The following is a 26,060-nucleotide window of genomic DNA, read 5'->3' as shown; positions in this document are numbered from 1 at the left end:
TCCGTTCGAAACATGTTACAAACGTCGGAAGGTCAAGAAGTGTTACGAGAGAACTTGGGACCACTGGGGCAAAAATACATGGGCGCTCTTCTTAGCGGTGACGAAAGAAAAAAAAACGCGATCGATCACGTGTACGGCGTCTATTTCGACGAGAATGGAATGCGTCTCGGTAACAAACGATTCGGCATTGACAAAGATGACTCTATAATCATAGACAATGTAAGATACATCGGTACACCGGGATTATACGAGTTGATCTTCATGAGAATTCCCAATGACGCCATATACACTGAGGACGATGCGCAAAAATATAAGAGCATATTAATGGCGACGAGTGCGCATAAACGTCGATATAATGCGCAAGGTCAATTAAAGAGCAACAAGGGATACAAGTATAAACAAATAATCGCGCCATTGATGTCGTTCGAATCGAAAAAGAAAAAAACGGGAACGGGAGTATTCACGCCTCGCGCGATGACGCTAACCGATAATATGATTGATTACGTGCACTGGGACGATCCCAACGAGCTAGTGGATCGCCTGCGATTGCTCGATGCTTCGCGTCGAGCTGGCCACAACGCTCACGACAACGAGATCTTGTCGATCATAGAGGAACTTCGCGAAGCCGGCATTATTATAAATTAAACGGCGCCTCGACGAAACTAATCAGTCGATCGACGTCACTCGCATCGAAAAACAATGCCTATCAACAAATTTGGATTATTCGAACGGAGAAACGAAGAAATCAGCACGAGCGATCATTGGGGTAAATTGGTGACGAGTTACTTGCGTCAAAACGCTCTGTGTCGCGTCGCAACGGACTCTGACGCGAGGTCGCGCAAGATTCGCCGTGTAGCGCAACCTGAGGCTGATACCGATGCTGTCAACAAACTGTACGTGGAAGAATGCGTTAAAACGTTGAAAAATCAACGGAAAGAATCAGACGAGAAGCTGACTGCGTTCGAGAAGGACCTGCGAGCTTTGCAGGCTGCGATAAACGAGCTTCGTCGTACGATTAACGCTAATTCAGAAACGGCTATCAATCTGTAATGTGCTGTAGTGAACGGCTTAGGAGCGGCTATTGTACAATTATTAAACATCTAGAAAGGTTTACCGAATGGCTACGAACGATTATCCGACGATTATCGAGCTATAATGAGTGGCAGTGATCGAAGAGGAAACGGTCTCGAACGAGGCTACGAACGGGTCAGAAACGACTGCGAACGAGGCTACGAACTGCTTAAAAACGACTATCAACAGGGTCAATCGCGCCAACAAAGGAATCAAGAACGGCAGTGAACGGCAATTGAACGGCAGTGAACGGCTAAGGAACGGCTATAAACGGTAATCGAACGGGTCAGCAACGGCAATCAAACGACTATTGAACGGGTCAGCAACGGCAATCGAACGGCAGTGAACGGCAATTGAACGGCTACGAACGGCAATTGAACGGCTACGAACGGCTATTGAACGGCTAATTCGATCGACGAATCGAAACAACGATGGGTCGACGATCGGGATTTAACCGGGGAAGCGAAGAAACAACATAGTTTAGAGAAACGGCAGTTGGTGAACGAACTGCACGCACCGGCGAGAAAAAATTTCCCCCGAAGACACGTAATAGTGCGGAGATACGATGATCTGTGGCAAGCCGACATTGTCGAGATGCGTCCGTACTCTCGTTTCAACAGAGGTTACAACTACATAGTCACAGTCATCGCTGCGTTGAGCAAGCACGCGTGGGCCGTACCGCTCAAGAGTAAAGGCGGAAGCGAGACAGCTGACGCTATCGCCGAGATAATTCGAGATAGCGAGAGGTGTCCGAAAAACATACAGACCGACATGGGGAAGGAATTTTATAACGCCGACGTGCAACGGCTCATGCGAAAACACGGCATAAATCATTATTCTACGTATTCGGTATTGAAGGCATCGATCGTCGAGCGATTCAATCGCACGCTAAAAGACGACATGTGGAAGATGTTTACGTTGAACGGATCTTACAAGTGGGTCAAGGCGTTGCCGGGACTCGTATCGGATTACAACGCGCGCAAGCATCGAACGATCGGTATGCGACCCGTCGACGTTACCCCCGCGATCGCCGAGAGACTCTTGGCTACTGTATACAACCGTGTAAATATCGCGGGTCCGGCGATATTCAAAGTAGGTGACTCGGTACGCGTTAGCAAGTACAAGACAGTTTTCGAGAAGGGTTACACGCCAAATTGGACAACCGAGGTGTTTAAAATTGTAAAAGTGCAGCATACTAATCCCGTGAGTTATCTACTCGAGGATTATCGCAAAAAACCTATCGCTGGAGCGTTCTACGAGCACGAGTTGCATCGCGCGAATTATCCCGACGTGTATCTCGTGGAGAAAATACTGCGCAGGAGAGGTGACGAGGTTTACGTGAAATGGCTTGGATTTGACAATTCGCACAACTCTTGGATTCATAAGGACAATATGATTTAATTTATATACAGTGTTTATTAATATTTCTTTCAATAATACTATATATATATTTATATTCTTAATATAAGTATGTAAGATATGCGCTACATAAAATATATGAAATATAAATGTGCAAGATGTGTATTATATAAAACTATATGAAGTACAAAAAATATATGCAGTAATAAATAAAATATATACGAGGGTAGTTCGAAAAGTTCTCGGCCTGGCAAAGAAAACACATGATTTCCAGCAAAAATCTTTTTTATTTTTCAACATAGTCCCCTTTCAACTCAATACATTTAGACCAACGATGTTCTAATTTTTTTATACCCTCAGTATAATACGATCGTTTCCGCGATCGACGATGGGTGCCGCGTTTCTGATCGACCGTTAACAAACGCGGCACCCATCGCGCTGAGAGCTTTTTCATATGCAAATGTTCATGTAAGATATTGTGAACACGATCTATTGAGATGTTTGCAATGTTAGAAAGCTCACGCACTTTTACTCGTCGATCATTTAACACGCTATCGTGGATTTTTTGAATGATTTCCTCATTCGTGGCGGTTTTCGGGCGACCCGAACGTTCATCGTCAAAGATGGATGAACGGCCACGTTTAAATTCAGCAGCCCATTTCTTCACTGTTGAAAATGATGGAGAAGAGTCTCCCAAAGTGGAATCCAGCTCGTTTTTTATTTCTGTTGCCTTTAATCCTTTTAAAACGAAATATTTTATGACTGCGCGATATTCAATTTTATCCATTTTTGGAGAAGTATCAAATCTTGTCTGTTTTACTCGAGCACAGTAAACAAACTAGCGAACGAATCTGTCTGAAACTGTGCGGTACGCCCTCTGAGGGATTAAACTTGAGAAAAATCATAGCCATTTGATATTCTTAGCAACATCTCTATATTAGGCCGAGAACTTTTCGAACTACCCTCGTACATGTATTTACAAAGGTATCCTATAATGTCCCCATGGTAACGTGTCAGTCGAATCAGGTACGATATATCGCTTGTCATCGTACGGACTCAGAGCAATTTTTGTCTCGCGGACGGTATACACTTGGTGCAGTTTTTCTTATACACGACTGCTGTCGCGTCATTTCGATCTCTTCGTTTAAACACCGCGTGTAATCTTCAAAGGTTATCGTTCTCGCGACAACGTTGCTCTTGACGCCTTTAACTTTCTTCGTGTCTTTCTTTCCATCCACTCGTAACGCGTACATCTTTGCTCTGAGCCCGACGAATTCGGTCATTATCGCACCGTTGTTTTCATCCTTCATCAAACCCGGCACTTTTTTATTTACAAGCGGTATATCGTACGCATTGTCCACCGCATAATCGCTCGTGTCGAATCTAACAATGTCACGCTTCATGTTGTCGTACACATCCGCGCACTCGATGTGATATATGAGACTATCCGTATCGGTGTACATTACCCGGCATTTGTCGCGATACTGAGGAGACATGTACTCGTGATGAAATTCGTACAGACACGTCTTGGATATGTCGAGTATGCACATACCCACGTAAATCGGTTTGTAAAATTTCACCTCGAGTTTACGCAATTCTACCGCAATCAGATTTTCCGAAAAGACGCTTCTGCTATGGAAATTCGGTTTCGCGATCATCGCTTCCGCGCCGAACCAACCATCCCATTTTGTTAATAATTTTACATCGACCCGATTACGCACATTTTCCATCGTTTTGCCAAATACCGCGTTGTTCATTAATTTGTATAAATTTTTCTCGAAATCGTTTTTCGCGAGTGTTCTGAAATGTGTATTTAATTCTATGTAATTTCGAAGCCATGGAGATTGAGAAAACTGTAAAATTCTATGTATTTTTGTTATACGAAGGCCGTGACGCGTACACTGTTGTAGGTTACGGTAGTGTATCACGTAACGCTTCTTATCGTATAACGTTGCGAGGAGCTTGTCTTGCCGCTTGCCGGGCGGCTTGTCGCGTGTCGGACAAAACGGTAGGTCGGTGTGCGTATCATGAAGATGTTGCGGGTACTCGAGATCGACTTCGAGGATATACCCCGTGGGCGAATCTAACGCTATAGATGATATGTCAAAATTCGACGCGTCGTCGACCCATCGAAAATCGGCGTAAGGCAACGGTTGACACATTGCCCATCCGTATAAATTATTAACGTCAAAACACATCAAGTACGACGATGGTTTCGATGGATCGTACGATTGTCGCATGTACTTGTTATTAGCGCGCGCGTATCTGTTGGAACATTGGCTCAGACCACCGCGTATACCGCGTTCTATAAACATAACCATGTCAATATCTGTAAGCAACTTAAACGTGATCTTTGTATGCTTTAACATGGCGTCCCACGTGTATCCGGGCAGAGTATAGTAATACGCGGGGTCGAGTCCGTAACTTTTTATGCAGCTATCGCGAAAAATTTTCGAAAATATCGGCTAATAACAAGACGTCGATTTTGAGATACATGTCGCTGTATTCGCCCAGCGTTCGAATGGAGAATCGCGTCCAGATGTTCTCGGCGTGCGCGTAATCGCTCTCGGATATAGTTTCACCGGTCAAGGAACTATAAAACGATTCGCGCGGTGGTAAACGCGTATCTCGCAACCTATCTACCGAGTCGATGTATTCGTACAGAAAGACGCCTTTTCGCGTTAATAAACTGAAATTTTCCGCGGATAAATTTTGAAATTGAGATTTTAAAATTTTGATCTTGTCTTTGTCTAGATAAGATGCCAATTTGTCGAGACTCGATGTAAGAAATTTGTACGAATCGATGAAGCGTAATTTTACATTATTTTTCCAATCGCCTTCCTTAAGGTTGACATTTTTTGTAAAAGAAATATATTTCTCTTTCGTTATCGGAAGTAACTCGACTCTCCCTTCGAATGTTGTGGCTATTTCCTCGATAATAAAATGCGAATCGTAACCGGATAAATTGTGGAAAACTATCGGAATACAAAAAGATTCTTTGTAATTTAAATTACAATTGAATGCGCGGGGTCAAATGACAATGATCGCGAACGCGTGTATCGTCTTCCGCGAACGGTTTTTCGCATATATGGCATTGAGTGGCGTTGTGAAATTTTTCACACTCTTCGGACGTTAAATTAACCATGGGGACATTGGTCGTTAAAATATTCTTAACGCGAATCGCTAAATTTTTAAGATCTTCGACGAACCACGCTATACAATCGACGCTACGACGCGAATGATACGCCGATAAAGATTCATCGTACGAACAATGCATATAATACGCTATACTAAATACCCGATGATGCTGGTACAATTTTTGTTGTTGTTGTTCTTCCTCCGTTTTGATCAGAACGCATTCCAGGTCGGCGTACACGACGAATGGAAGCCGCTCTTTCCTGTTGTAATTGTTGAACTCGAGCCACTTGTCCTTGTCGCTCGGCAACCGGATAGCGCAGTCATTCATCTCCCCGCAGTCGACCGTATGCGACTGCAACTTGTCATCTGAACTAAAATAATGCATGCATCTGTAAAAGAAAAATTTTTTAATTTTGCACCAATTTGTTATATAAATTATAATTATTTTATATTAATATATACATACCGATCGCAGATATATCTTTGACCGTTGTGTTTGCTCAGTTGCGAGCTCACGAGCCTGGATAAATTTTTTATCCACGCGAAATGTCCTACGTTGTTGCCGTCTTCCACGTAGTGGAACAATGTTCTCGCTTTCGATGCCGTACACGTTGATCGAGATACTGTTTGCGAGTTCAAATTTTTTAATTTGATTTAAAGTTACTGGAAACTCAATGTCCCGGAGATTCAGCACTGTCGCGTAAGGTGGATACGATGATTCTCTTCCACCTTTCTTTCTGCGGGATATAGAGCGGCGACCACTGCCCACGCGAAACACGCATTGTCTTTAGACTGTACATTAACCACCGCTCTTTTCATCATAATCTCCCGCGACAATTTAATGTGGCATCCCGCGCGCATTGGATTATATTTATTTACATTAACAGTCAAATTCTGTATTCGCGACAATGCCCAGCCGCTATCGCGTTCCTGAAACTCTTCCAAGACGCTAAAGTGGGCTCGATAACGCGGCGCTCGAACCACTCGCGTAAATCCGATGTGCGAAAGAGTTCACAGTTTCTCGTATTCACACTTTTATTCTCACGCTTATCACCCGACACAAATTCACCATTAAACACAGTGTTCACTTTTACACTGTTGTATCTTTTTTAGAAACGTCTTGCACTTGCTCGAGCACGATGTCTTCGGCATCCTCGAGAAATTGACGAGGTTCGATATAGTTTGCATTAATCACGGCACCGGTCAGAATACGGCTGTCGAACGCGGTATCGATCTCTCGCCAAACGAGTCTTTCAGCGTTATTACCACCGCTGTAATCACCACCACTGGGAATAAACCGTCTCTGCAATCGAGTCTTTGCACCTTCTAATCGCGCGATTTTAGCCACCAGAGATTGCCTGTTTCCGATCGAGAGCCGCGACGCTTGACACGACTGCGTTCTTCGAGCTCTTGGACCATTCCTCGCAACGCTGCAGCCACGCGAAATACTCGCTCAAGTGGCAATTTGGCGAGATCCCTCCATCAAATCGCGTTCGGTCTGCTCGACGTTTTTCATTTCCTGCTTTTTTCACACTTTTAAAGCACTACTCACAGTTTTCTACGGGATGACTTTTGCACACGATAAACAATACCGTTCTCTATCTTGAACGTGAAATCGCGCAAAAATCTTTCTAACGGAACACCGCTATACTTTTTTACAACCGACGTTGTCGATGGGGCGTTCAAATCACATACTATGATGATTTGATGCACTTCAATCCTTCTGGTTATAATTATGAAAAGGAAGGAAACGTAAGGTTTGGCCAAAAGCTGCCGAACATCGGCGCTCATACGCGTCGCAATATCGTCTCTTCCGAGAAAAAATTACGGAGGACGATTCTGGGAGGTGCCATTTGTTTATATTGTTTATAAATTCGCATGATATATAATTCAATGAGAGAGAGATAAGGATACGTCGAACGGAAAAAAATCTAGAATTTACTTATATCGGGGTAAGTGTACCACGAAAGCAAGGTGCCAAAGCAGCCGAACCATCGGCGCTCATACGCGTGCCAATATCCGTCTCTTCCCGAGAAAATATTACGAGGACCGATTCTGGGAGGATGCCATTTTTTATATTGTTTATAAATTCGNGGCGAACGGGTTGTACGTGTGAGTCTCGACCTTGACGATACGATCGTCAAATATAGGTTCGTCACCGATGTTGAGAATGTCGGTCATCGTTCAGCTGTTTCGCACCGCGAATCCCAAAGATTGCAAAAACGCAACGTTCGATGCGCTGAGTTTTCTTTTTCTCGGATGATTGATATTAGCGAACGTCGACGTTGATGTTGTTGGTGGCGCTGATTTCGTAAAGATTGCGTTATCTCTCGCGTCTTTCGATCCGTTCAACACGAGCATCTCATACGTCGCATACGTACGTACGTTATCGCCGCAGCCGTCGTACGTGCAATCTTACGGTGATCTCTTCTCCTCGAAAATCGAGCAATCGTCCGTTCTGGTCGACAACGCGTAACGTTAAATCCGTAATGCTCCGCGCGATGATCGGAAGGTAAATGATCTGCGCCGGCGTTTCCGATATCTTATATCCCGGCGGTACCCTCGGTGAAAATTCGTGTATCGTATGAACGAGTTTGCCGTTGTTGTACGCGCCCGCGGTCACGTTACATTCTACGCGGATAATATTAACGTTGATAATGTTAATCGGCATGTTCGATTCGTACCATTTTCCCGGCTCGAGAATACGATTCGAGAATCCTAGCAGCGATCCAATGTTGTCGGGTTTGCTAAAGTTTAATCTGTATGCGCATTTGATCTCGCTTCTCATCGTATTGTAATTAGCGCGGAGCACTATCGGATATTCGCCATCTTCGTAGTCATCGCCGTCAATGTGTTTCTTATCGCGATGTTTCCGTGAAATTGCACGTTTCAAAAATTCATGTATATCTCGCAACTCGTACGATCCCTCGGGAATCGTAATTTCCGCGTCGTCTTTGCCAAAGTAAAATTTATTATCGGGAATTCCACGTTCGTATCGTGTGATAAGTCTCAAAATCCGTTAGACCGAGTTCGTATTCATCGTCGCTCAAGTCTACAGTGGGAAAGAAATTTGCCGCGAGAACGCTACTCTTCCCAGTCAACGTGAATGTCATAGACATGTCGACAAAACTGTTGAACGAATACTGAGTTAAATAGCGCGATATCCGTCTTTAAATTCGCACGCATCGACCGTTCGAAGAAACTGCAAGCACAATTGTCCGCAGATGCTCTGATCGTAAGTTTGAACAGGCGTGTGATTGTACTGTATCTTCGTTATGTTTCGTCCGAAATATCGCACAAGTTCCTTGGGAGGTCGAAGATTGCCGAAACTGTCGAAATATACGACGCGATAACCCCTCTTTGCGTACGCTATCCAATGAGTACCCGGTCCTTCGACGCTATCTAAATTTACGATGCCGTTCTCGTTTTGATAAATACCACCGATCGGTAAAGAGTCGCGCATGAAAACGCCTCTAAAATACGGAATGCGCATACGTTTCGCCAGTTGTAGCAATTGTATGTTGGTAGTTGCGCCCTGCGGCATTTTTAACGTCTCTTTGACGTTTTTTTTTTTTTCTTCTTCTCGTTGAGACTCCTCGTCCATGTTTGTAAGGAGCGAGGTATAATCCGCGACCTTCCATGGCGCCATTGTGACGTAGCATCTCTTGCATCTGACGTTGCGCGGCTTTTCCGTCGTTCACCACCTTCGCTACACCCGCCGCTCCGCCGATCAGGGATCCGAGCGCGCTCAGCATTGGTAGAATCGGCAATACGCCGCCGCATTTCGCTACCGGAAGTATCCGTTTCTTCACAGTTTTCTTTTTCGTCTTCGTCCTCTTCAGGCCCATACCGAGCTTCGTCTTGGCTTTCATCGCCGCCAGACAGCTGTGGCGGCGGCTCTCTCAGCGAGAGTCGAATCTCTCGTACCGATACGATTTCGCGCTTTCTCGGCGAGTATCTTATCCGCCGCGTGTCTCTCGGTGAGATCGTTGCTCCGAGAGTACGCTATATCGTGTTCGCGACACGCCGCGTCCAATAAATTTATACCTCGATCGCCTCTGGCTAATCGCTTCCGCAACCGCGTGCCTGGGCCGCAAAACTGATAACCGGGAATATGGAATTCGATCGGAAGCGCGTTTATCGCACGATTTAAAAGACCGCTGCCTCTTACGATTGTCGCTGACATACAAGCAATCTTTTGATGATAGCAATCTTTTATCAACGGAGGCGGACCGTCAATGTGCGTTCGCTGCCACGGCTGGTTGTAATGTCGCATGCACGAACGATATTGTCGAACCTCCGGATCAGCCTTTATATATTCAGGAAGCTTGTCCCACAATCGTTCCACGTAATCACCGAAATTTTCCAGTAAAAGAATCTTCGGAATATACTGCAGCTGTTTGGCGGTAAGTCCGAGAATGTCTCTCTCGTCCGACAGAAGGAGAAACAATTTTGATACTGAGCGGTTTCGAGTCGCGACACCTCTATAAATAGGCCTCCCCCTCGCGATCATTCGCAAAATTGGTTCGAAACAGAAAACATGCGGTTCGTACGACAGCCTTTGACGATACGCGTGACGAATTGCGACGACAGATTACGCTCGATGGGAGACAACGCGGAGATGCGCAGACACGGTACGATGTTACCGACTACTATACGCGCGATCGTTTGCGGTCCCTCGAATTGTGGTAAAACCAACGTTTTGATAAGTCTACTGGAAAGTCCACACGGTGTACGTTTCGAGAACGTGTACGTGTACTCAAAGTCGCTGCAACAGCCGAAATATCGATATCTGGAGAATTTATTGACGCCGATCGATGAAATCGGCTATTTTACGTTCTCGAATAACAGTGACGTCATTCCACTGTGCGAGACACGTCCAAACTCGATTTTTGTCTTCGATGACGTGGCGTGCGACAAGCAAGATACGATAAGAGAGTACTTCTCAATGGGTCGTCACTCGAACGTCGACTGCTTCTATCTTTGTCAGACGTACGCGAGAATACCGAAACATCTTATGCGACAACGCGAACCTGCTGATCTTGTTTAAACAGGACGGTACAAATTTGAAACACGTGTACAACGATCACGTGAATACCGATATGTCGTACGAGGATTTCAGTGAATTATGCCGTACTTGTTGGCAACAAAAGTATGGATTCCTAGTGATTGATAAGGACAGCCCGCTTACGAACGGGCGATACAGAAAAGGATTTAACGTGTTCGCGATACCGCGAAACGATTAGTCGCAGTCGACATTCCGTCGAGAAGGGTGAAACGCTCGACGTTCCGTCAACATGGCTGGAAACGATAATATTCGCGAGCGTGAAAAGATTGCGCGGGAGATTGAGAAAACGAGCGAATCGATCCGCAAGAAACATCACGCTTTGAAGACCGGTAAGATCGACGAAGATATCGCGGTCACGACTCATTTTAGACCTATTATCGAGCCGCTGCAAAAGATCGTCGACAACTCTAGCGCAATCGCGGTGAAAAAAGAGCCGGAGAGTAACACTGACGCTATAATTAAAACGTTACCCATCAAGCGATATAAGGAAGAGGAAGAGGAGGAGGAGGAGGAGGAGGAGGATGCGACACCGAAAAAGAGGAAACGACCGGTGAAGGCGAAACGTTTATCGATGTCGCGTATATCCGATCTATCGGAGACTTTATCGGATGAACCGCTGATAACCTCTACACCATTCGCGCCGAAAATCGCGCAACTCGCGATACCCGAATCACTCGCGATCGAAGATGTTTTCGAAACTACGGGCAATCCGCCCGAAACATCCGTTCGAAACATGTTACAAACGTCGGAAGGTCAAGAAGTGTTACGAGAGAACTTGGGACCACTGGGGCAAAAATACATGGGCGCTCTTCTTAGCGGTGACGAAAGAAAAAAAAACGCGATCGATCACGTGTACGGCGTCTATTTCGACGAGAATGGAATGCGTCTCGGTAACAAACGATTCGGCATTGACAAAGATGACTCTATAATCATAGACAATGTAAGATACATCGGTACACCGGGATTATACGAGTTGATCTTCATGAGAATTCCCAATGACGCCATATACACTGAGGACGATGCGCAAAAATATAAGAGCATATTAATGGCGACGAGTGCGCATAAACGTCGATATAATGCGCAAGGTCAATTAAAGAGCAACAAGGGATACAAGTATAAACAAATAATCGCGCCATTGATGTCGTTCGAATCGAAAAAGAAAAAAACGGGAACGGGAGTATTCACGCCTCGCGCGATGACGCTAACCGATAATATGATTGATTACGTGCACTGGGACGATCCAACGAGCTAGTGGATCGCCTGCGATTGCTCGATGCTTCGCGTCGAGCTGGCCACAACGCTCACGACAACGAGATCTTGTCGATCATAGAGGAACTTCGCGAAGCCGGCATTATTATAAATTAAACGGCGCCTCGACGAAACTAATCAGTCGATCGACGTCACTCGCATCGAAAAACAATGCCTATCAACAAATTTGGATTATTCGAACGGAGAAACGAAGAAATCAGCACGAGCGATCATTGGGGTAAATTGGTGACGAGTTACTTGCGTCAAAACGCTCTGTGTCGCGTCGCAACGGACTCTGACGCGAGGTCGCGCAAGATTCGCCGTGTAGCGCAACCTGAGGCTGATACCGATGCTGTCAACAAACTGTACGTGGAAGAATGCGTTAAAACGTTGAAAAATCAACGGAAAGAATCAGACGAGAAGCTGACTGCGTTCGAGAAGGACCTGCGAGCTTTGCAGGCTGCGATAAACGAGCTTCGTCGTACGATTAACGCTAATTCAGAAACGGCTATCAATCTGTAATGTGCTGTAGTGAACGGCTTAGGAGCGGCTATTGTACAATTATTAAACATCTAGAAAGGTTTACCGAATGGCTACGAACGATTATCCGACGATTATCGAGCTATAATGAGTGGCAGTGATCGAAGAGGAAACGGTCTCGAACGAGGCTACGAACGGGTCAGAAACGACTGCGAACGAGGCTACGAACTGCTTAAAAACGACTATCAACAGGGTCAATCGCGCCAACAAAGGAATCAAGAACGGCAGTGAACGGCAATTGAACGGCAGTGAACGGCTAAGGAACGGCTATAAACGGTAATCGAACGGGTCAGCAACGGCAATCAAACGACTATTGAACGGGTCAGCAACGGCAATCGAACGGCAGTGAACGGCAATTGAACGGCTACGAACGGCAATTGAACGGCTACGAACGGCTATTGAACGGCTAATTCGATCGACGAATCGAAACAACGATGGGTCGACGATCGGGATTTAACCGGGGAAGCGAAGAAACAACATAGTTTAGAGAAACGGCAGTTGGTGAACGAACTGCACGCACCGGCGAGAAAAAATTTCCCCCGAAGACACGTAATAGTGCGGAGATACGATGATCTGTGGCAAGCCGACATTGTCGAGATGCGTCCGTACTCTCGTTTCAACAGAGGTTACAACTACATAGTCACAGTCATCGCTGCGTTGAGCAAGCACGCGTGGGCCGTACCGCTCAAGAGTAAAGGCGGAAGCGAGACAGCTGACGCTATCGCCGAGATAATTCGAGATAGCGAGAGGTGTCCGAAAAACATACAGACCGACATGGGGAAGGAATTTTATAACGCCGACGTGCAACGGCTCATGCGAAAACACGGCATAAATCATTATTCTACGTATTCGGTATTGAAGGCATCGATCGTCGAGCGATTCAATCGCACGCTAAAAGACGACATGTGGAAGATGTTTACGTTGAACGGATCTTACAAGTGGGTCAAGGCGTTGCCGGGACTCGTATCGGATTACAACGCGCGCAAGCATCGAACGATCGGTATGCGACCCGTCGACGTTACCCCCGCGATCGCCGAGAGACTCTTGGCTACTGTATACAACCGTGTAAATATCGCGGGTCCGGCGATATTCAAAGTAGGTGACTCGGTACGCGTTAGCAAGTACAAGACAGTTTTCGAGAAGGGTTACACGCCAAATTGGACAACCGAGGTGTTTAAAATTGTAAAAGTGCAGCATACTAATCCCGTGAGTTATCTACTCGAGGATTATCGCAAAAAACCTATCGCTGGAGCGTTCTACGAGCACGAGTTGCATCGCGCGAATTATCCCGACGTGTATCTCGTGGAGAAAATACTGCGCAGGAGAGGTGACGAGGTTTACGTGAAATGGCTTGGATTTGACAATTCGCACAACTCTTGGATTCATAAGGACAATATGATTTAATTTATATACAGTGTTTATTAATATTTCTTTCAATAATACTATATATATATTTATATTCTTAATATAAGTATGTAAGATATGCGCTACATAAAATATATGAAATATAAATGTGCAAGATGTGTATTATATAAAACTATATGAAGTACAAAAAATATATGCAGTAATAAATAAAATATATACGAGGGTAGTTCGAAAAGTTCTCGGCCTGGCAAAGAAAACACATGATTTCCAGCAAAAATCTTTTTTATTTTTCAACATAGTCCCCTTTCAACTCAATACATTTAGACCAACGATGTTCTAATTTTTTTATACCCTCAGTATAATACGATCGTTTCCGCGATCGACGATGGGTGCCGCGTTTCTGATCGACCGTTAACAAACGCGGCACCCATCGCGCTGAGAGCTTTTTCATATGCAAATGTTCATGTAAGATATTGTGAACACGATCTATTGAGATGTTTGCAATGTTAGAAAGCTCACGCACTTTTACTCGTCGATCATTTAACACGCTATCGTGGATTTTTTGAATGATTTCCTCATTCGTGGCGGTTTTCGGGCGACCCGAACGTTCATCGTCAAAGATGGATGAACGGCCACGTTTAAATTCAGCAGCCCATTTCTTCACTGTTGAAAATGATGGAGAAGAGTCTCCCAAAGTGGAATCCAGCTCGTTTTTTATTTCTGTTGCCTTTAATCCTTTTAAAACGAAATATTTTATGACTGCGCGATATTCAATTTTATCCATTTTTGGAGAAGTATCAAATCTTGTCTGTTTTACTCGAGCACAGTAAACAAACTAGCGAACGAATCTGTCTGAAACTGTGCGGTACGCCCTCTGAGGGATTAAACTTGAGAAAAATCATAGCCATTTGATATTCTTAGCAACATCTCTATATTAGGCCGAGAACTTTTCGAACTACCCTCGTACATGTATTTACAAAGGTATCCTATAATGTCCCCATGGTAACGTGTCAGTCGAATCAGGTACGATATATCGCTTGTCATCGTACGGACTCAGAGCAATTTTTGTCTCGCGGACGGTATACACTTGGTGCAGTTTTTCTTATACACGACTGCTGTCGCGTCATTTCGATCTCTTCGTTTAAACACCGCGTGTAATCTTCAAAGGTTATCGTTCTCGCGACAACGTTGCTCTTGACGCCTTTAACTTTCTTCGTGTCTTTCTTTCCATCCACTCGTAACGCGTACATCTTTGCTCTGAGCCCGACGAATTCGGTCATTATCGCACCGTTGTTTTCATCCTTCATCAAACCCGGCACTTTTTTATTTACAAGCGGTATATCGTACGCATTGTCCACCGCATAATCGCTCGTGTCGAATCTAACAATGTCACGTTTCATGTTGTCGTACACATCCGCGCACTCGATGTGATATATGAGACTATCCGTATCGGTGTACATTACCCGGCATTTGTCGCGATACTGAGGAGACATGTACTCGTGATGAAATTCGTACAGACACGTCTTGGATATGTCGAGTATGCACATACCCACGTAAATCGGTTTGTAAAATTTCACCTCGAGTTTACGCAATTCTACCGCAATCAGATTTTCCGAAAAGACGCTTCTGCTATGGAAATTCGGTTTCGCGATCATCGCTTCCGCGCCGAACCAACCATCCCATTTTGTTAATAATTTTACATCGACCCGATTACGCACATTTTCCATCGTTTTGCCAAATACCGCGTTGTTCATTAATTTGTATAAATTTTTCTCGAAATCGTTTTTCGCGAGTGTTCTGAAATGTGTATTTAATTCTATGTAATTTCGAAGCCATGGAGATTGAGAAAACTGTAAAATTCTATGTATTTTTGTTATACGAAGGCCGTGACGCGTACACTGTTGTAGGTTACGGTAGTGTATCACGTAACGCTTCTTATCGTATAACGTTGCGAGGAGCTTGTCTTGCCGCTTGCCGGGCGGCTTGTCGCGTGTCGGACAAAACGGTAGGTCGGTGTGCGTATCATGAAGATGTTGCGGGTACTCGAGATCGACTTCGAGGATATACCCCGTGGGCGAATCTAACGCTATAGATGATATGTCAAAATTCGACGCGTCGTCGACCCATCGAAAATCGGCGTAAGGCAACGGTTGACACATTGCCCATCCGTATAAATTATTAACGTCAAAACACATCAAGTACGACGATGGTTTCGATGGATCGTACGATTGTCGCATGTACTTGTTATTAGCGCGCGCGTATCTGTTGGAACATTGGCTCAGACCACCGCGTATACCGCGTTCTATAAACATAACCATGTCAATATCTGTAAGCAACTTAAACGTGATCTTTGTATGCTTTAACATGGCGTCCCACGTGTATCCGGGCAGAGTATAGTAATACGCGGGGTCGAGTCCGTAACTTTTTATGCAGCTATCGCGAAAATTTTCGAAAATATCGGCTAATAACAAGACGTCGATTTTGAGATACATGTCGCTGTATTCGCCCAGCGTTCGAATGGAGAATCGCGTCCAGATGTTCTCGGCGTGCGCGTAATCGCTCTCGGATATAGTTTCACCGGTCAAGGAACTATAAAACGATTCGCGCGGTGGTAAACGCGTATCTCGCAACCTATCTACCGAGTCGATGTATTCGTACAGAAAGACGCCTTTTCGCGTTAATAAACTGAAATTTTCCGCGGATAAATTTTGAAATTGAGATTTTAAAATTTTGATCTTGTCTTTGTCTAGATAAGATGCCAATTTGTCGAGACTCGATGTAAGAAATTTGTACGAATCGATGAAGCGTAATTTTACATTATTTTTCCAATCGCCTTCCTTAAGGTTGACATTTTTTGTAAAAGAAATATATTTCTCTTTCGTTATCGGAAGTAACTCGACTCTCCCTTCGAATGTTGTGGCTATTTCCTCGATAATAAAATGCGAATCGTAACCGGATAAATTGTGGAAAACTATCGGAATACAAAAAGATTCTTTGTAATTTAAATTACAATTTGAATGCGCGGGGTCAAATGACAATGATCGCGAACGCGTGTATCGTCTTCCGCGAACGGTTTTTCGCATATATGGCATTGAGTGGCGTTGTGAAATTTTTCACACTCTTCGGACGTTAAATTAACCATGGGGACATTGGTCGTTAAAATATTCTTAACGCGAATCGCTAAATTTTTAAGATCTTCGACGAACCACGCTATACAATCGACGCTACGACGCGAATGATACGCCGATAAAGATTCATCGTACGAACAATGCATATAATACGCTATACTAAATACCCGATGATGCTGGTACAATTTTTGTTGTTGTTGTTCTTCCTCCGTTTTGATCAGAACGCATTCCAGGTCGGCGTACACGACGAATGGAAGCCGCTCTTTCCTGTTGTAATTGTTGAACTCGAGCCACTTGTCCTTGTCGCTCGGCAACCGGATAGCGCAGTCATTCATCTCCCCGCAGTCGACCGTATGCGACTGCAACTTGTCATCTGAACTAAAATAATGCATGCATCTGTAAAAGAAAAATTTTTTAATTTTGCACAATTTGTTATATAAATTATAATTATTTTATATTAATATATACATACCGATCGCAGATATATCTTTGACCGTTGTGTTTGCTCAGTTGCGAGCTCACGAGCCTGGATAAATTTTTTATCCACGCGAAATGTCCTACGTTGTTGCCGTCTTCCACGTAGTGGAACAATGTTCTCGCTTTCGATGCCGTACACGTTGATCGAGATACTGTTTGCAAGTTCAAATTTTTTAATTTGATTTAAAGTTACTGGAAACTCAATGTCCCGGAGATTCAGCACTGTCGCGTAAGGTGGATACGATGATTCTCGTTCCACCTTTCTTTCTGCGGGATATAGAGCGGCGACCACTGCCCACGCGAAACACGCATTGTCTTTAGACTGTACATTAACCACCGCTCTTTTCATCATAATCTCCCGCGACAATTTAATGTGGCATCCCGCGCGCATTGGATTATATTTATTTACATTAACAGTCAAATTCTGTATTCGCGACAATGCCCAGCCGCTATCGCGTTCCTGAAACTCTTCCAGAGACGCTAAAGTGGGCTCGATAACGCGGCGCTCGAACCACTCGCGTAAATCCGATGTGCGAAAGAGTTCACAGTTTCTCGTATTCACACTTTTATTCTCACGCTTATCACCCGACACAAATTCACCATTAAACACAGTGTTCACTTTTACACTGTTGTATCTTTTTAGAACGTCTTGCACTTGCTCGAGCACGATGTCTTCGGCATCCTCGAGAAATTGACGAGGTTCGATATAGTTTGCATTAATCACGGCACCGGTCAGAATACGGCTGTCGAACGCGGTATCGATCTCTCGCCAAACGAGTCTTTCAGCGTTATTACCACCGCTGTAATCACCACCACTGGGAATAAACCGTCTCTGCAATCGAGTCTTTGCACCTTCTAATCGCGCGATTTTAGCCACCAGAGATTGCCTGTTTCCGATCGAGAGCCGCGGACGCTTGACACGACTGCGTTCTTCGAGCTCTTGGACCAATTCCTCGCAACGCTGCAGCCACGCGAAATACTCGCTCAAGGTGGCAATTTGGCGAGATCCCTCCATCAAATCGCGTTCGGTCTGCTCGACGTTTTTCATTTTCCTGTCTTTTTCACACTTTTAAAGCACTACGTCACAGTTTTCTACGGATGACTTTTGCACACGATAAACAATACCGTTCTCTATCTTGAACGTGAAATCGCGCAAAAATCTTTCTAACGGAACACCGCTATACTTTTTTACAACCGACGTGTCGATGGGCGTTCAAATCACATACTATGATGATTTGATGCACTTCAATCCTTCTTATATATGAAGGAGGAAACGAAGGTGCAAAGCTGCCGAACATCGGCGCTCATACGCGTCGCAATATCGTCTCTTCCGAGAAAAAATTACGGAGGACGATTCTGGGAGGTGCCATTTGTTTATATTGTTTATAAATTCGCATGATATATAATTCAATGAGAGAGAGATAAGGATACGTCGAACGGAAAAAAATCTAGAATTACTTATATCGGGGGTAAGGGGTGTACCACGAAAGCAAGGGTGCAAAGCAGCCGAACATCGGCGCTCATACGCGTCGCAATATCGTCTCTTCCGAGAAAAAATTACGGAGGACGATTCTGGGAGGTGCCATTTGTTTATATTGTTTATAAATTCGCATGATGTATAATTCAATGAGAGAGAGATAAGGATACGTCGAACGGAAAAAAATCTAAAATTACTTATATCGGGGGTAAGGGGTGTACCACGAAAGCAAGGGTGCAAAGCAGCCGAACATCGGCGTTCATACGCGTTGCATTCCTTCCGAGAAAAAATTACGGAGGACGATTCTGGGAGGTGTCATTTGTTTATATTGTTTATAAATTCTCATGCTGCGTAATTCAATGAGAGAGATAAGCATACGTCGAACGGGGAAAGAATCTACAATTACTTATATCGGGGGTGAGGGGTGTACCACGAAAGCAAGGGTGCAAAGCAGCCGAACATCGGCGCTCATACGCGTTGCATTCCTTCCGAGAAAAAATTACGGAGGACGATTCTGGGAGGTGTTATTTGTTTATATTGTTTATAAATTCTCATGCTGCGTAATTCAATGAGAGAGATAAGCATACGTCGAACGGTGAAAAAATCTACAATTACTTATATCGGGGGTGAGGGATGTACCACGAAAGCAAGGGTGCAAAGCAGCCGAACATCGACGCTCATACGCGTTGCATTCCTTCCGAGAAAAAATTACGGAGGACGATTCAGGGAGGTACCATTTGTTTATATTGTTTATAAATGTGCATGCTGCGTAATTCAATGAGAGAGAGACAAGGATACGTCGAACGGAAAAAAATCTAGAGTTACTTATATCGGGGGTGAGGGAGTGGGGGTGGGGGTGGATACCTATATTGGGGGCGAGGGGGGTGGGGTGGGGGTGGGGTGTACCGCCCCAAGTAGCAAAGTGACGTCAGAAGACGACATAATGACGTCTATTTTTGGTCTATGACGTCAGCGATTAACGATGGATGTTTAAAAGACGTCATTTTTAAACCATTTAAAGACGTCATTTTAAAGACGTTCTAAAGACGTCTATATAAAGTCTTATAACAACTGTTCTAAAGACATCTATATAACTGTTTTCATTTTTCTCCTGAATAACAAAAGTAGTTATTTTGATATCAAATCGCATCAAAATAACTACTTTTGTTATCTAGGTTAATATTATATATAATTATAAATTAATAATGAAATAAAAATTACAAAATTAATTTTAATATATTTTTCACAGAATTTTATGATTAAAGCAACAAAAATTAGTGCTAACAATGTATGTAAATACACGTTATGTACATTAGAGATTTTTATTAGTAGCAATAAATTTCGAAACGCAATCATATTATAACAGTAAATGCAATACAATACATATACATAATATAACATATTCGCGCATGCGTGTAAAAGTGCTGCGCAGGTTTATTCTGGACCGCAGTCCTATATGTGATTGTGGTGTGAACACGTTATTGCATGTACGTGCATCGTAATTTTTACTCGGCAGTTAATTTACAAGTAAGTAATTTATGTTATTTTTTATTGTAAAGATGCATATGTATAAATATTACTCAAGCTAGTTTGATATTTTGTTGTGTCTTAACCTATATTTATTTATTTTATCTTCTTAAAAACTGAGAAAAATTAGATTAGGTTACATTAAAGATAACAATAATGTAATTATATCTGCATGCATTTTTTAAGTTTTTTTTATAAAAAAAATTATTCTTGTAGGATTACATGATACTTTTTATGCTAATCAATACGAACAGTTTGACATCACTATGTCTTATGTATTAATTGAATTTGATGATGGAGGTGGTGTTGCAGTGGTAAGAAAGACTTGGATAACTCCTCGAAAAAGAGAAGTTTTTTGGCCACCTATGAAAGATCAAAAAACATTTAATAAAGTATTAGAAAATACATTATATCCAGATACTGAAAAGTGGAAACTTTATTCAATAGTGAGATGTTTATATGAAACTGGTAAGCATAAAATATTTTACTAATTATTTATAGAAATAAAAAAATATTGTGATAAAGTTTTATATAAGTTAATTTACTTATGTAAACTAAGAGCCATTCCAGAATACATTGCAAATGTCGAATTAGCTTGACGCTAATTGGATCACAATGCTTTGGCAACTGGCAATGAGACATGTACAATGAATTCTCGAATGGCCCTAACTTGATTAATGTATTATGTTATTTTATATAATCTCTTTTAATTTAAAATTAAAAATCTAATTCTTATCTAAATCCAAACTAAAAAGCAATTTGTTATAATTTAAAATATTTCTAAATATTACACATACTATATAATTCCTGTAATATCAATGAATATCTAATAATATAATATTAAAAGAAAAATTAATTTATAATATTTTTACTCATAATTTGATAAACAAAATCATGTTGCACACTGTTTGTTAGATTACTTACTATTTATGGTTTCTATACTACTTATTATTAAATTAAAATTAATATCTAGTTTAGAAAAGAATATGGGAAAACGTTTATAATTAAAAAATTAGTAGTTGAACATTTATATTTACATTTAATATTTCAGATTTTTGAGTTCTATTAACTTGTGAGATTAAAAATTATGTATTTATGTATTGTACTAAAATTTATCATTTACTATTTCCATTCTATGTTTTCAAAAGCAAATTTAGTAGTAATTATAATCATTTCATTATAAGTTCATTTGTTTTGAAATATAGATATTTGATTAATGGAATTATTTTAGATGATTTACAAAAGGCTGAACAAAAATGTAAATTGTCAGAAGTTACATCTGATTTGCAAACGGATAATCAAGAGGTTGAGATTTCTAAAAGAAAAATAACAGTGCCCCGTCGATTTATATCAAGTGATGAGGAAGAAAATGATAATATTTATATTCGGCCTCCAAAATTAAAAAGGAAATTTTTTAATACAAATAAAAATACTGGAAAGAATATTCCGATTTCTGATCAATGTAAATTATTATAATTTTAGCAGTAATACATATATATAATTTTATATGATATAATATAATATTATAATTTTAATATAATACTATTAATATTTTATTTTTCCATTATTAAAGAAAATTTTCATTAAATAATGCTGAAATTTTTTACTATTTCTACTTATCTACATAATTTTGAATGCATTCTTTATACATAATTAAAATAATAAGTAAATTTAATACTACTTTGCTAATAACATTTATGTATATATAACTTTATAAACATTTGTCTAACATTATAAAATTTTTTTCTGAAACAGATTCATCTGATGTAGATTCGCCGAAAACCCCAGATTCTGTTCCCGATGCAGATTCTGCTAGTAGTAGAACTGAAGTAATAGAACAAACTGTACGTAATATTTCAAAACTTAACTCGTATAATACGATTACAGTAAGATCCGTTCCGGACTATGTAGATAAAAATAGTAGATTTTATACGTACAAAATACCACATACTACATCTACAGATGATAGTTTAACAGAATCAATAGGTATGATATTTTTATATTTTTTATATTTTATATTTTTATATTTCTTATATTTATAGTTTGTTTGCTTAAGGTCTTTTTTTACATTTAGTAATACAAATAAGTGTTTGAAATATTTTAACATTAACAAAATATAAACAAAGAACGAAATGAATGCTTTCTTATTTAAATTATTATTTAATTTATTAAAAAACTTAGAAATATAATTTTTATTACTTATTAATAGATCTTTATACATCTTTCTCTCGCTCCTTCTAGGAGCGAGAGAAAGATGTATAAAGATAACAAAAAAATAAATTTTTTTTAAAAGTTAATACAATACAATAATGTAAATTTTTCTTAAAACGATTTTTTCAGTTTTCCAAGAAAAGGTTATTCAGCTTTTAACTCTCATAAAAACACAAAATTCACAGATGTTAGCCCTTTTGCGGAATAAAGAAGAAATACTGCCCTTACAAAACAATTTTGCTTTTGAATTTCCTATGAAAAGTTTACATGATGTTCATCATGTAGAACAAACACTTACAGATAAAACACAAATAGACATTTTGGTATATAAAATTTTTATTTTTTTACTATATATGTATATATATATATATATATATATATATATATATATATATATACAGGGTGAGGCATTCATAGTGACGCGGGCGTATTTCTCGGAAACAAAGCGAGATATTAAAAAATGTTTCAGACGAAAGTTGTAGGGTTCCAAGGGGGACATAACACCGTGACCTTGGATTATTCTCGGAATGCGATTTTGAGGGTCATTTCGATGTCTACTTGATTTTTTTAAATGGGAGGGTGTACTTTTTCTTCCGGAAATGAAAAGAGCGTTCAATTTTGAGTCTAAAAGTACTAATACACTTATGACCTAAAATTGATAGTTGATGAGATATTTCAAAAATAAGACAACAGATATCCGTTCTCTACATTACCTGGGATCAACGACATAAACAACAATGAAAACAATCTGATGTAAGCAAACGTAGGCTTATTATTCAAAACTTAAATATTTTTATTCCAGTAAATGTTCGAAATGATGACCATTAACTTCGATACATTTTCGAAAACGGTTTTCAAAAGAATGCTGAACTTTTATTAAAGTATCTCATCGATACTCGCACAGGCATTGATAATCCGTTGACGCATATTCTCAGGTGTAGTCGGTGCTTCTTGATAAACCTTATCTTTTATGAATCCCCATAAGAAAAAGTCTGGAGAAGTGAGATCCGGAGAGCGGGCAGGCCAATTAACAGGTCCTCTACGTCCTATCCATCGATCAGGATAATATTTGTCTAATATTTGTCGAGCTGTAGCTGCATAATGAGATGGACAACCATCGTGTTGATACCACATATTCAACCGTTCTGCGATAGGAATGTCTTCTAGCAATTTTGGTAGTTCTTGGTCTAAAAAGTTTCTGTACTTCGGTCCATTGAGCGCACCTTCAATAAAGTACGGTCCAATTATTCGATTTCGGTGAATACCACACCAAACATTCACACTCCATTGCCGTTGATGCTCTACTTCCCGTAACCATCTTGGATTTTCTAATGCCCAGTAATGTATATTGTGTCGATTAACTTGACCATGATTAGTAAACGTCGATTCATCAGAAAATAATATGTTAAAAAAGTTGTTGTCTTGTATTTGCAGTAGAGCCCATTGACAAAATTCGACACGATTTCTAAAATCATCTCCATGAAGCTCTTGGTGCAAACAAATGTGATATGGATGGAATTTGTGGCGCTTCAGTATTCGAAGAACACTTCTTTGAGAGATTCTCAAATCACGTTCAATTTGACGGGAACTTACTTGTGGATTATCGGCCACGACAGCTAATACAGCGATTTCCGAATTTTCTCCAGTAACAGTTCTCATTCGATGTTTTTTTTTCATTGCAACACTCCCCGTTTCTGAAAACAACCTCACAAGTCGTTGAAAACTGCTAGCGGATGGATGCCTTCTTTCAGGATATCGTTCCGCGTATAAGTTGCATGCTATTCTAGCGTTCTTCTGTGCTTCACCATAAATGTAAATCATATCGATCTTTTCAGCAACCGAATATCGGATATCCATGATTTTAAAGTAATCATCAATAAAGTAATAATTGAATGTGAAAATTTCTATTCCGAATCTCACAATCTGATCTGATCTTCTTCTTTCAAACTCTCCTCCGTTGTCAACGCTTTGTTGCCTCGCAACAACCACGACGCAAACCAAACAAAAACAAACTCACGGACGCAAACCAAACAAAAACAAACTCTACCTCGATTCTTTTGAAAAACGTTTTCGAAAATGTATCAAACAAATGAAAACATCAGATTGTTTTCATTGTTGTTTATGTCGTTGATCCCAGGTAATGTAGAGAACGGATATCTGTTGTCTTATTTTTGAAATATCTCATCAACTATCAATTTTAGGTCATAAGTGTATTAGTACTTTTAGACTCAAAATTGAACGCTCTTTTCATTTCCGGAAGAAAAAGTACACCCTCCCATTTAAAAAAATCAAGTAGACATCGAAATGACCCTCAAAATCGCATTCCGAGAATAATCCAAGGTCACGGTGTTATGTCCCCCTTGGAACCCTACAACTTTCGTCTGAAACATTTTTTAATATCTCGCTTTGTTTCCGAGAAATACGCCCGCGTCACTATAAATGCCTCACCCTGTATATATATATATATATAATATTCACACATGCTTTTTAACATTGTAAGAAAATAATATAGCATAAAGGATATGTATGTATATGTATATGTATATGTGTATGTATTCTTTATACTATATTTGTTTCTTATAATATTAAAAAGTGCATGTTGTGAAATCTTATTTTTGCGATGTTTTCAGACTGCTTTTCTATGTACAATTGGTGGACGAGATATCTCTACAAAAATATCAAGAATTTTGAGATACCTTTTTACAGATGCATTAGCATCAGAATTCAGTTTCTATGGGAAAAGGTTAAATAAACGACCCTTTTCAGATTTATGCTTAAAGACTGTAATTGTAGGTGAGTATATTTCACTCATGTGATACTTATATATCATATCAATATATTTTTCTACTTGAAATGTTAATACTCTTCTATAAAATGCTTTTTAATGACATGTATGATCTGTTAATTTTTTCTAGAATCCATCAAACGTACATCTGGAGTGACTAACAAGGAAATAGAGGATGGTATTAAGATTTGGCTAAAGCACGCTCCTGACAGACAGAAAAATCAAATGAAAAGAAAAAAGCAGGATGACGAAAATAATAATAATAGAATAGACAATTTTTATTCTGATAAGGAAAAAAATTAAAAAATGGCTGGAAAAATTGAATATAAAAAAAAGAATATTGTAAGTACTCGCCAATTATATCGACGAAGTGCAGTAGATATACGAAATACTTGGAAGGAGATACAGGAAAAAAAGGTCAGTCAAAATATACCGACAAATAAAAAAAGACATGAACATGACATTGATGATAATATTAATAGAATTCACGATTTAAGTACAAATATTATAGGAATTAAAAAAGCAAAAATCCAAGATAGTTCCGCTATTAATTTTAATCACAACTTAAATGATTTCATTAGTATTAGTGAAACTTATGACTGTGGAAGTCAAGATCTCAGATCTCTAATTTAGATCTCAGTATTAATCAAATATTACACAACTATT

At 40.7% G+C, this 26,060-nt stretch overlaps 1 protein-coding gene across 1 annotated transcript; it reads left to right on the top strand.

Moving 5' to 3' along the window:
• Nucleotides 1–20,763: 20,763 nt before the first annotated feature.
• LOC112637211 lies at nucleotides 20,764–26,060 on the top strand. The gene is made up of 5 exons (XM_025406431.1): nucleotides 20,764–20,866; nucleotides 21,630–21,860; nucleotides 22,154–22,242; nucleotides 25,240–25,402; nucleotides 25,525–26,060. Exons 1-5 carry the CDS (start codon nucleotides 20,764–20,766, stop codon nucleotides 25,695–25,697), a joined length of 759 nt encoding a protein of 252 aa, XP_025262216.1. The 3' UTR covers nucleotides 25,698–26,060.

This window comes from Camponotus floridanus, unplaced genomic scaffold (genome assembly GCF_003227725.1).
Source record: "Camponotus floridanus strain SB8 unplaced genomic scaffold, Cflo_v7.5 scaffold142, whole genome shotgun sequence".
Lineage (NCBI taxonomy): Eukaryota > Metazoa > Arthropoda > Insecta > Hymenoptera > Formicidae > Camponotus > Camponotus floridanus.
This window is presented reverse-complemented; position numbering and strand designations above follow the sequence as displayed.

Excerpts from the sequence above, each read along its gene's own strand:
- LOC112637211 (XM_025406431.1), top strand. The coding sequence starts at position 20,764 with ATGAAAGATCAAAAAACATTTAATAAAGTATTAGAAAATACATTATAT. Across the intron at positions 20,867-21,629 it reads GAGATGTTTATATGAAACTG|ATGATTTACAAAAGGCTGAA; the intron begins GTAAGCATAAAA and ends GAATTATTTTAG. Across the intron at positions 21,861-22,153 it reads TATTCCGATTTCTGATCAAT|ATTCATCTGATGTAGATTCG; the intron begins GTAAATTATTAT and ends TTTCTGAAACAG.